We start from the raw sequence: 12,745 nt of genomic DNA, 5'->3' as shown, positions 1-12,745 counted from the left end.
GCCCTCCATCCACAACAGGACATCGCAGGACACACTGCAGGAAGTCCGATATGTATACCTAAGGCTCACACAGTGGGTACACAAGGCTTTTGTTCTACTGCAGATTTGATGGGAGGGCTCACCAGTTCAACAAAGCTTGAAACCGGTACCAGTGTATAGTGCCCAGACTTACCAGAGAAGGCAAACACTGACGATGTGCAATGTACAACAGGGACAAGGAAAAAGGTCCCTCTGGGCCAGTAAGAAGAGGAAAGGGAAACAGAGGGAGAAGCAATACTTGAGCCAGGTCAAAGGGTATGAGCTTTCAAGTCAGGGAGACCTGGGGGTGAATCTTCCTGGCTTTTCCACCAACCAGCTGTGGATCCTTCAGCACATCCGGCCCCGAGCGGGCCCCAACCCATACTTACTGAATTGAGTGAGTGCTGAACGAAATTCTCTGAACATTTCCTCATCTGCCAACCAGTAATGCAATTTCTACCTTGCAGATTTGAGTGAGAAAACACACAGTGCTGAGAAAAACAGACACAAGACATGCAGTAGGCTGGGGACCAGAGTTCTAAAACAAGTTCTGCCTAACCTGGCAGGAACATTCTCACACCAGGGAACATGAGGTCCTGGACTCTGTCTGGGGCCAGGTTAGGAGGCGGGTGGGTGCAGCAGAGCAGGGCAGGGGCAGGGCCAGGCACTGAAGCAAGGCCACAGCCCGGAGGGAGCCAGTTCCTGGTGGCTGTTGGGTGGCTCAGATAGCTCCTTGCCTCCCCAGCCATGGTTCTCCTTTTGCCCTGGCTCTCCCGAAGTTGCTGCCTTCGCCTCCTCCTGCCATCCTGGCCCCCGGCACTCCAGGGCTCCTGGAGGTGCTGCTCCCAGGGTCCCAAGGCAAGCACAGAAAAGACTAGCTCCACAGGCACTGGGCAGACGTCACCTTCCAGGGTAAGTGGCACCAAAAGTGAGGGTGGAGGGCATGAGGGCAAATTTGTACTGGGGGCAGGGAATCCCCTCCCATCTCACCCTGTACCACAGGACATGTGAATGCAGACACTACCCCCACCCCTAGAGCATGCTGCCTAGTTCCTCAGTTCCCCAGCACCCTCCCTGCCCCCACCCCACTCCAGACCTCAGGGAACCCTCTACCTACACCCCTCCCTCCCTGCACAGTCCACGAAGTCCTTGAACAGGAATTTCCCCTCATCCAACAGTTAATTATTTCTCAGGGGGGGTTGGGACAGCCAGTCCTCCCCTTCCCATACGTCACACAGAAGTCCAGTTATAGCCCCTGGGATATGATCTCTAACCTTTCCCCTCCCCCCATGCCTATGCCTAAGACAGGAAGCAGTACAGATGTACTGCTGTAAGGTCATGTGTACTGCAGGCATTGCAATACAGATGACCTTAAACTAATGGGGCTGAAAAACAGGAAGGAGGCAGTGAGCCTCAGCCCCCTGCCCTGGCTGATGCTCTCTCCCTAACACCCCCGCCTCCCAGGACCCCTGGCCCCGCCCCACAGCTGAGCTGGCCCAAGCTGAGGAGCTGCTGGAGCAGCAGTTAGAGCTGTACCAGGCCCTGCTCGAAGGGCAAGAGGGGGCCTGGGAAGCCCAGGACCTGGTGCTCAAGATCCAGAAACTGAAGGAACAGATGAGGAGACACAGAGAGAGCCTGGGAGAAGACGCCTAAGCTTTCCACCACTTGCCACTTCACCCTCCTACACTGGAAATGCTGCACCCTACCCTCCCTCCCCAGCCCTTCAATCATAAACATCCCAGCCTCTCCCAGGCCACTAAGGAAATGGAAGAAACCACCACAAAGGGCCAGAAATTGGAAAGTAGTGAGAAGCCACGGCCTCTGCTGTCTTTTCAGTAACATCCCCCAGTCTGATACCTCCTACTGACCTCTGCCCCGCAGCAGTGTACACAGTCCCCACGGGAATTTACTCCGGATTATGCACTAAAATAGCCTCACCCCAAATCCAATAAAGGGACGGAGCGCTTACAGACACCACAGACGCACGTGTTTTTTAGTTTTGTTAAAAAAAATTCTGACAAATCAGGGAAATGGGGGTTTAGGAGTGCTGGCGATGCAAAAGAGGGAAGCCATGGGGTGGGTGACGGGGTCGTCAAGGGTAGGCGGCAGCAGTGTCTCCTTCACCCCCACGCCTGGCATCATCTCCTGAAGAGGAGCAGACTGTCACACTCCAGAATGGGTGGGGAGTCCTCTACCGCGTCTGTTCAACTGAAGAAAAACATGGCAGTTAGAATAAGGTATGGAAAAGAAAAAGCTAGGTTGGTAGAAAAGACCCCCCCCCCCGAAACACATGCAGATGTTTGTGCAGTGTGTGGGTCAGAGGATACATTTGGGGGTAAAGAAAGAAATACTTCGATGAGAAGTAATTTGATGAGAAGAGACCCCATAAAGAGGTCAACTAAACATCTCAACAGGGCATCAAGATGGGGGTGGCGGGGGAGAAAACAAATGACAAATTTGTCAAGTGCCCACTATGCACCAGGGGCTTTAAGAAAAAATCCACTAAGGAACAAGGAGAACCTAAAGGACGGGGGGAGCCAGTTTCATGAGATCATTACTCACTGTAGGAGGAGATGTCTATCTCATCGGGCAGCTCACTAATATTGACTTCAAAGCGATCCTGCACATCATTGAGAATCTTGGCATCATTCTCATCTGACACAAACGTGATGGCCAAGCCCTTGGTGCCAAACCGGCCTGCTCTGGCCACCTGGAAGGAGACAGATGATAGAATTGGTAGACTCCAAAGACGGAAGACACCCAAGAGGAGGGATGAAGATGTACGGTATGAAAAGATAAAGAAACTAAGGGGGTGGGAGAAGACACTAGGATACCTTCCGGGTGTGGAGCTTACCCGATGCAGGTAGGTGTCAGAATCCTCAGGCATGTCGTAGTTAAAGGCAATGTTCACCCGCTCGATGTCCATGCCTCGGCCAAACAGGTTGGTAGCCACAAGAATTCGTCGTTGAAAATCTTTAAACTGCTGATACCGAGAAAGCCTTTGAGAGAAAGGAAAGCAGAAAAATGCTGAGATTCCTTGCTCTCATGGGTCTCTTTTCCTCGCAAGGACACAAAGCATCTTCCCCATCTCTGACTCACCTCTCCTCCTGAGGCATCCCACGGTGGATGGCAATAGCTGGGAAGTTCTGCTCCACCAGGAGCTGGGCCAGGGCAATGCAACGTTGCACAGACTTCACAAATATCACCACCTGTGTGTGTGTGTGCGTGTACATATAAGATTGGGGGGGATGTGCGTCCATGTGGGTGTGTGTGAGAGAGATTACGTGCAAGAGTTTTCAGTAATTACACTCTTCTAAAAGAACTCCTCTTAGTCCCCATCACATATTTCCTCTTCTGCTCTAAGTATTACTTAGCCTTTCACTCTTGGCTCTGATTTTTCCTGAGCAGACAGACATGCTGCAGAGAAGGTATGGAAAACAGTAACTAAAATTACCAGACGTATTAGGAGACAAGGATGAAGCCACCTCATGAGTGGTAAAAATTTGAACTAAAGTCTGGAAAGACCACGACCGATATTCCGACTCACCAAAACGTCAAATATAAGAACTTACCCTAATTCTAGAAAGTAGTTTTTAGTGCAAGCAAATCACACAACAGGTAGAGTGATGGAACACTTCTCCCTCAGTAAGTAGTACAAGAAACAAATAAAACTGAAGAACCTAACAGGCCTAATGTATTTCTGGACTTTCACCAACTTATTCAAACTCTTTAACAATTTTATAATTTGAGCTTTATTTTGTTGAATATCAACGCCAGCCATGGAACAGAAAAGCAGTTCCCACCTTGCTCACGCTCAGTGCCACCAAAAGACATTTTTCTCTCATTTAAGAGAATTTCTCCACCATTCTCTTTCACGTGACACACGGTTTCCTCAATAAAAGGATATATTACAGAGGTTTCTGCAACAGTTGGAGACGTGCTCATTCTCCCTACTGGACCTTGAACAACTGACCTGGTTGAATTCAAGGACATCCAGAAGGTCAAAGAGCTTCCGGTTCTTCTCGTTGTCCTTCAGTTTCACGTAGTACTGCTGCAAGCCATGCAGCGTCAGCTTCGTCTCATCATCCACGAAGATCTCCATTGGCTGGGGGGGAGGGGGGAGGGAAGGGGTGGGGAACGGGAGGAGGGCAGAGTGGGGGGGTTAAACCTGGGGGGGTGGAGGAAGTTGATCTCCAATACACCCCATGGCGGGATGGGGAGAAGAGAGGAGATTGGAAACCCAACCCCACCCCCAAAAATACCCACATTTTAATGTGGTCTTTTCCACAGTAGATCTAATTTCCTGCCTATCAGTTGAGTTTTAAGATTTTCCAAGTGAAAATTTTCACGGGAAAGAAACTTTGCAGGGAGGAAAAGACACAGTACAACCACCCAATGGCAAGATGCCATTACCTCAAATGGAGGTGGTGGAGGAAAGAAAACAATGGGAGGTGATTCTCCAAGAGAGAACATGATCCAAACACCTGGGAAATGATGGGAAACAGTGACTCGAGGTCAGAATAACTCCATCAGAGCTGGTTTAATATCGGGGAGAGGACAAGGACTACTCCATTTTATGCTCTCAACTACGAGAATCGTATCCCTATTAGGAAGGTGGACGTCTTCCATATCCCCATTAGGAAGGTGGAAGATTAGAATGCTTCAGTGGACATAAGTCAAAATGCCATGAAAAGAGAAGCAAAAATTACTCAAGATGAGCAACAACTTGCCCTCAGACCACACGGAAACAGTTTTAGATAAGACTGGTCTCGACTAAAAATCAAACCACCTATACTGTTATATGGAAGGTATCAGTAAGTGGTGCTAAGAAGCAAATTCAGAGCAGCAGTTATTCACTCATCTTTAAAAACAAAACAAAACAAAACAAAACATACACACACACAACCCTTGAAGGGAAGGAAGGCAGCATTAAAAAAAAAAAGGCAGAAATTGACACAAGACTCAACTCCAAAGCCCAACTTTCCTAGCACTCTTCACTAACTTGAAGACATAGTTAACATAAAACCCCAGGGTCCAAGAGTTCGGGAAAGGATGTGTGTGTCATGGGAGAAAACCAGAAGCCCAATCTCAGAAGTCAGACTAGCAAAGGTAGGCTTTCAGAAGAGAAGTTCCATGGCTTCTTTCCGATCTAATCTGAGCCCCAAGTACAGCTGAAGAGTTTTGGTCCCATGGGAAGGAGCAGAGCAGGGAGGGAAAGAACACACTCCACTGCTTATACAATGGCCCCGCCTAGCCCCAGACCCTAGCACCCACCTGGTTACATCCAAGTGGAGCTCCTCACTTTACCTTTCCCACATCCCTCTAAGTATTAAAAAAAAAAAGTGTTTAAAAAATGAAAAAAAATCTACCACCCCATTCAGAACACCCCTCCCCACCAACACAAATGGAGGGAAACAGGGAACACGGCACGCCTTGGGTTCAGGAAAAAAACCGGGAACGGAAAAAGAGGCTGGTTTGGTCCTCGGCTTCCTGGTCAGGTTCCCCGCGGCCTCCGCTGCCGCCATCCACCGCCGGGTGCCGTCCGCATTCCCCCGCCGCGCCACGGTGCTTCTCTGCTGCCGGCTCACATCAACCGAGGTTCCGGATGGGTGCGAGGAGGTACGGGTGGGAAGGAGTATGGACTCGGGGATTGAGGTGCCATAGGCCCCCACCCCTGGAGGTGGGGAGGGAGCGGATTCATCTGTGCTGTTTGCTCTTCTTTTGGACATGCCCTGCCATCTGTCTGTCCCTCTCTTGCTCTCCTGCCACCGGGACATTATGAGTTTGGGGAGCAGAAGGCTCTGGCTGTATGCTCGATGCCACCTTGAGGGTGCGTGGCTGTAGGGAGTATGCAGGAGACGATGGGTGGGTGGTAGGGCAGAAAATCCTGCCCTCCCCCAAAGGGAGAAGAGGTTCAAAAATGCTGTGATTAAAAAAAAAAAAGTCGAACACTTCCCGCTCTCACGTTAACCCGACCAAGTCTTCCGGAGTTTCCCTGGCGCCCGCGCAGACCCTAACACTAACTGTCTCTGCCTCTGTGTGTCTCTTCAAGGAGTCATCACTCCCAAATGGGCATGTGCCCCCTTCTTGGCGCTTGAAGGACAAGGGAGTCTGGAGGAAGAGGGCGCGGAGGGGGAGGAGGCAGCGGGCGGGGAGTGGAGGGAGAGAAGGTAGAAGGGTATTTACGTCTTGCATGAACTTGCGGCAGACTGGGCGAATCTCTTTGCTCAAGGTAGCACTGAACATCATGACCTGCTTCTCATGGGGGGTCATGCGAAAAATTTCCTGGACATCCCGACGCATGTCTACAAGAAAAAGAAACTATAGTAGAAGAGAAGCATATATCATGAACAGAGACCAGAAACAGGCTTACCAATGAGGTAAAGACTGTTGGTAAGCAAGAATCTTGGTTCAGGGGAAGATTTGCCTCAGGCCTCTCTCTACTCTATTTTCTCCAACCACCATATAATCATATCCATAGTAATAACACAGTGGAAAGAACAATGGATTTGGGACCAGGTTCCAGCTGTGTATTTTAACCACACAAGAAGTTAGATGAAACCCCAAAGCCCACAACTAAAAAATGGGGATAAAGCCCACTACAGAGGCTCACAAAGATAAGTCCTTTGAAAAATGCTTTACAAGGCCCTTCTCCCTATTCCTCTCCCCAAGCTCCAACTGTCTACAAATATCGCGCACCTATTACATTCCAGCTGTCAGAGTCCATTCCATGCTTCCTCTGGATCACACTGTCCTATCCAGTCAGGCAAATATGACATCTCTACTTGGAGCCCACCTTATAGCTCGCCATCTAGAATAGCCAAAGATCATTTGGAATGACTTATCCCTGGGGCTATGTCGATCCCTACTCTCTCATTCACCAAATTTGAGTTCTTACAGAACATTTTCCTTACTTAACCCCACTTAGCACACCAGAATACCACACCACACAAACTCCCACAAACACCCTCCACATTAATTCTAGAACTTAAGTCTAGAGATCTATTCAGCTATAAATCCTGACAATATACGCTGAGCTGAGGATGCCAAAAGAGTAGACTATCTCCTCGTCCAGCTCAAGTTTCTCCCCTATGACACCCACTACAGAGTTTTACAAAGGAGAATGGTGGTGTGACTAACATCCAAGATCAGCAAAGTCCCTTCTCTCAATGATATAAACATCACCAAAAAAAGAACCTAACACCCTCCTCCTTGATCACTAAGGATGCTTAAAAAGTCTAAGAAAGACTGACCAGGGAAGCCAGAGCCATCAGTCATGGGTGATAGATTAAGAGTCGTCCTGGCACTAAAGTGCTCCAGTATCAAATAAACATCATTTGGCTCCAAAAGGCAACTCCCAGATCACTAGCCCAGTCCCAGCACTGCTACTCACCGAGCTGTTCAAGCATCTTATCGCATTCATCCAAGATAAAGTGTTTAATGTGTTTGAGATTGAGGCTCTTATTTCGAGCCAGGGCTAGGATGCGGCCAGGGGTCCCCACGACGATATGCGGGCAGTTCTTCTTCAGCACCTCTTCATCTTTCTTGATAGACAGACCACCAAAAAACACTGCGACCTGCCAACCCAGAAAAGAGTATCTCACGAGGAAGGAAAGAATTCAACCTCCCCAAGGTTCCCAACCTTTCAGTTTACTCTAAACCAAGTCTTAGAACACTTCAGAGCTAAAAGGAACATAAGAGATCACCTAATCTAAAATTATTGTATCCCCCAAACATTAAAGCTAAGAAACAAATGACCTGCCCTAAATTACATGGCTGATTGAGGCAGTGAGGACCAGCATTTAGTTCTTCTGACTTAATCTAACAATCTTCCTTCTCCAAGGCCAGGCTTCACTGTAAAAATGAGGACGGCAAGAAACCACCAGTGTCAAGTACCAAAAAAAGCTCATGGACATCGTTTTCCTAAATGACCCCAGATCTTTAAAGTCCTTTGCATAAACCCTATGAAATTACTGATTCAGGCTAAATATTCTACTCCATGTTAAAACCATTAAGGGAATGGTTGTTGAGAATCTGGGCCTTAATACTCTCAATAGCACCAAAAACTGCTTTTTAGTTTCAAAGGGGAAAGATCAGACTGTCAGGACCCTAATTCTAGGGTAAATCTAAAACGATTAACTGCGGGACAAGGAGGTTTGCAACAAAACAGGAGATACATAGCATCACCTATGAAGAATTCTTGCCAAAAACGTTTAACTTGAACCAGTTAAGCTTTCAAATATAAATTTCAGTTTAGGGACTTCCCTGGCGGTCCAGTGGTCAAGACGCCACGCTTCCTATGCAGGGGGTGTGGGTTCGATCCCTGATAAGGGAACTCAGATCCCACATGCTGCGTGGCACAGCAAAGAGAGAGCGAGCAAGCAAGAAAGCTCAGTTTATAGGAAACACTGGGAGGGAAGAACAAGTTAAAACAACACAAGGGAGTAACCAGACAAACTCAGAGGTAAGACATTCTGTAGAACTAGGCCAACCTCTTAAATCACTGAAACATAATTTTGAGCAAAAGAAAGAAAAGTAAGACTATGCCAATGACAATTTATATTTGATCTTAACACCAAAACCATCCTCTTTTAAGTCCACAAAGTGATGAGTCAGACCCTATAGAGGAAAAAGTGCAATCCTAGCTCTCTACTGAGCTCAATGACAAATGTTTCCATAGTCATTAACAATGGAAACTGTTTCCTGGTTTTCAACTTATACAATCAACCTACCAACAAGACTGCTCACTAAAAGGACAGAAAGTAAACCCCAATGAAACTGACAATATAAGAATACAAATATACATAACACACATACCAGCTTTCAGACTATATTTAGAAAATTTAAATTAATACAGTTTTCAAATTCTAAGAGAAAAAGTGAAAACAAGCTAATCTTTCACGAAAAAGTCAAAAAGGCCTTTAAGTTGACAAACTGAGTAAATAGCGCTTAATACTTGGTTTCACAGAACATCAGAATTAAAAAAAGTTAACTAGTGGTATTCTGTGAAGTACGAATAGATGGGAGTACAGAAATCTTTTTGTTATAAGGCCCTCTGGATTACCTAGGCACTTTTCCCAGGCACAGATACTACTTTTACTACTTTGGTTTTAAACAAATTGCTTTTAGTTTAGGGCTATTACTCACACATTCCTAGTTCTACATACAAATTAATAATCAAATATGAGAAAAATTACAACAATCTGAACAAAAATACTGTTTTTTTTCACCCAAGAAGGGTACAAAGTTATATACATCAAGCATGTTTATGCTTCTCAAACTCCAATTACCCAAGGATCTTGTCAGAACACATATTCATACTCAGTAGGACTGGGGTGGAACTCATGCAATCTACATTTCCAACAGGCTCCCAAATGACACTGAAACCACGGGTCTGGGAACCACACCCTGAATATCAATGCACAAACATATTTATAGAACGTGTTAAAAACCAAGGCAAACTATAAAGCTTCTCCAAAATCAAAATACAGCAGACATCTCTGAAAATATAATCCATACCCAAATGAGCCCTAGAATATAAATCTCTTATACACCTAAGTTGCAGAAACTTACTACGTACTACGTGTAATTGAAATTTGTGTATAGGTATTTAACACCTGTGGGATGTGAAGACTGCTGATCTAATAAGTCTCCAATGCCTCCAACTCCCCACACACCCTCACTCCCCCAGGTCTCTTTACCCTGGCTTACCTTGACGTTGGGCATGTATTTAGAGAAGCGTTCATATTCCTTGCTGATCTGAAAAGCCAACTCCCGAGTGTGACACATCACCAGTACAGACACCTGAGGGGGGAGTAGACGGAGACACACATACAGTACATCCCTTCACCAGGTATGTCAAAAAAGCACACCCAGCAGATCACAGGTGACTACAATTCTGGATCTAAATCTTTAACCTTGTGATTACTACAGAATATTCTCATGGCTATCGATCAAGGATGATAAAGGTCATCTTAACAACAAGCACTCCTGGCTATGAATGCATCATGTAGCTGAGACAAAAATACCCTTCCTGAACATTACTAGCCAAAATGCCTTCCCCAGCACTCTCCCCAAGTGTACCTGCCCAGTAACTGGCTCCAGCTGTTGCAGTGTAGCCAGCACAAACACCGCCGTCTTTCCCATGCCTGACTTGGCCTGGCATAGCACATCCATTCCCAGGATGGCCTGAGGGATGCATTCATGCTGGACTAAAAGTAGGGAAAAAAAAGATAAATTAGAACTCCACCACCTTTTTCACCAGGACAAACCCATTTCTCACCACTCAATTCTTAAGCTATTCTTGTCAATTTCCAGACCCTTTCTACCTCTCTGCCCCCTCAAAGTGATTCCAAAATCAGACTTTCCCAGTTCCTTCTAACATAGCCTCTTCCAGCTCCAGGGCCCAAAGTCCTGCTAACAACCCTCTTGCATATACCAATTGGATGCCTTAGATGCTCCTGATTCTGTCTGAATGTTCCTTAACCTGTAGCAATCCATGAATTTTGAGTGCCTGCCACAGGCCATTTCTCATACTTAGACTGTCATGCTTTGGGGCACATAACCCTGCAACAACCTTGAACAAAATGAAGAACTTGGTACATGACCCAAAACCCAGCCATCCTTAGACAAGCCATAAAGGTTTCCAGAGACCAGAGTTGGCCTGGCCCAAGGGTCCAACCAGCTCCTCTCTGGAAATTTTAAATTAAAAGTCAGAGAGACAAAATTTAAAACAGGCAAGAAAAAAAGCCACTCTAAGTTGCTTTTAGATCGCTAGTACTTACATGCTATCATGAATGAAAACATGAACTTATATAAACCTCTTCTATTGCTAAAATAGTTTTTGGTACTTATTTCTTGGTCTATCCTGAATATAAATTTGTATCACCTGAGGGACCATGACCATACTGTTTCCTGTATCCTTAAAGAACCTAATGAATACTCCATGCCCAACAGAAAATTTACCTTCTGATGGATGCTCAAAGCCACAGTCAACAATGGCCCGGAGCAACTCTGGCTTGAGCAGGAAGTCACGAAAGCCAGAGCTGTGAATGGAGACGTAGGAGCCCTTGACATCCTTCTTGGCAGGGGCCTCAGCCCCATCTCCCCCAGCTGCTGTCTCCACCTCATCATCTTCATAATCCAAGAGCTCATTGTCCACATCGTTCTCTGCCATAACTGGGCCGGCAGGGGGAGAAGGGGAGGGGTCTCTGGATGAGTTCACGCAGAATAAGGGAAGACAGAGGAGGAAAGTGGGGGCTTGAGGAACAGTAGAGGAAAAGAAACACACTAGTTTCTGACAGAAGAGCTGGGGGAAAAAAAAACAGATAAGACTCATCAGTCATGAGCAGAGCCTTCACCATCTTTTCCACGCCCACACTCTTTCCACTTTCTCTAAACTAGGAAACATTTACCTGGAAAAAAAATAATACAGAAGCACAAGACATAAAAGCGAAAGGCAAACATAATACAGGGAACGGGAAAAGTGGGCCCAGGGGAAGTGCTTAGAACATAAGTTCCCAAAAAGATAGAAGCAGAAACCGGAAAGTTGGAAGGGCAAAACCCACTTATAAACTCCTAGGTCTGTGACAGTAACGAGGAAAAAAAAAAAAACATGTCTGAAAAACAGAATACTACTAATGACTTAAAATGGAAAATGGAGATAAAAGTGACAAAACGAAAAGTCCTCAACGGAAGACCTGTGCTTTCCCTATAATTTCACGGTGTCGACAGCAGCCATCAGTCAAGGGTGATAGATTACGGTCGTCATTACGCAAAGCGCTCACTTTTCAAAATGAAAACATCATGTGGCTGCCATCCACCTCTCGCAGCATTCCAGCCTCCCACTCCTCAATAACCTCCTTCTGGTGCTTAAGAACGCCTTGTGTAATTAATGGCGGAGGGAGAGGCCTAGAGAAATGGCTCGGCAGGGAAAAAACCCACTCCTCCATCATACGATGAATTAAAAAGAACACAATAATTAAAAAAGATGTATCCTCGTTCCGACTAACAGAAGCTTTACCAAGTGACCTCCCATCACCGTTATGTTACTACAAGGTGTAGCTCATTTCCGAAAACACACGACGACACCACTCGTAAACATCTGGAAAACACTCCAGATAATGGTGGGCAGTCCGAGGTGAGGAAAGTCCAACTAGGCCCACAAATCAGTACTTCTTCCATTTCCACCGCGGACCGATGACCGAGAGATAAGCGGGAAAGTGAGAAGAGCCCCGCCCTCTGCAAATGCCCAGGACCAGAAGACGCCTAGCGCCGCCTCTCACTGTCGCTCGGTTCCAGGTAACCGAGGGTCCCACCGAAAGAGCGAGAAGCAAACGAAGCACAATGGCGCCGGGGCCACCATCTTGGATTGGGCCCCCCTGGCTTCCCTACCTCCCCCCAAAGTTTCTTGATCTCGAGGGATGCAAGTGATGGAAGTAACGACCTAATCAGACTCCAGCGACCAGACCATAGCCTGTACAAGGGTTATTAGGAGGCCGTGTGACAGGATGGCCGCAGAGAAACGCAGATGGAGGCGGATGGTGCCGAAGGCCAAAGCTTACCTGAGCAAGGCGAAGGCGTATGGCGGCGGCAACAGCGACGAAGGAGGGAACCTGCCTTCACTTCCGGTTCCCGGCTTCCCTCTACCCCAGCCTCCCGCCTTACTACCGCGCAGACGTAAGGGACCGGAAGAAGGACCTTCCACGGTTCTATAGTTCCGCGCGCT

The 12,745-nt window shown here is 46.9% G+C and overlaps 2 protein-coding genes and 2 non-coding genes across 4 annotated transcripts; 1 reads left to right on the top strand and 3 right to left on the bottom strand.

Annotated features, from left to right (window-relative positions):
- Positions 1-606: 606 nt before the first annotated feature.
- On the top strand, positions 607-1,987 carry MCCD1 (mitochondrial coiled-coil domain 1). Its single transcript, XM_007110169.3, is given in 2 exon segments — positions 607-930; positions 1,483-1,987. Coding segments are annotated over 2 exon segments (513 nt in total). The 3' UTR covers positions 1,672-1,987.
- A 17-nt stretch (positions 1,988-2,004) lies between these two features.
- Positions 2,005-12,689, bottom strand: DDX39B (DExD-box helicase 39B). The gene is made up of 11 exons (XM_007110161.4): positions 12,582-12,689; positions 10,984-11,326; positions 10,102-10,229; positions 9,730-9,822; positions 7,412-7,595; positions 6,205-6,323; positions 3,992-4,123; positions 3,118-3,227; positions 2,873-3,017; positions 2,581-2,728; positions 2,005-2,226 (listed from the first exon to the last, which is right to left on the bottom strand). Exons 2-11 carry the CDS (start codon positions 11,192-11,194, stop codon positions 2,210-2,212), a joined length of 1,287 nt encoding a protein of 428 aa, XP_007110223.1. The 5' UTR covers positions 11,195-11,326; positions 12,582-12,689; the 3' UTR covers positions 2,005-2,209.
- LOC112064394 (small nucleolar RNA SNORD83) lies at positions 7,284-7,360 on the bottom strand. Its single transcript, XR_002891506.1, has one exon. It is a non-coding gene; the product is annotated as a small nucleolar RNA SNORD83 (small nucleolar RNA).
- Positions 11,753-11,830, bottom strand: LOC112064393 (small nucleolar RNA SNORD83). Its single transcript, XR_002891505.1, has one exon. It is a non-coding gene; the product is annotated as a small nucleolar RNA SNORD83 (small nucleolar RNA).
- Positions 12,690-12,745: the final 56 nt, after the last annotated feature.

The sequence above is a fragment of the Physeter macrocephalus genome, chromosome 18, assembly GCF_002837175.3.
Source record: "Physeter macrocephalus isolate SW-GA chromosome 18, ASM283717v5, whole genome shotgun sequence".
Taxonomy (NCBI): Eukaryota; Metazoa; Chordata; class Mammalia; order Artiodactyla; family Physeteridae; genus Physeter; species Physeter macrocephalus.
The sequence above is the reverse complement of the archived record's forward strand: the minus strand, read 5'-3'. Positions and strand labels throughout refer to the sequence as shown.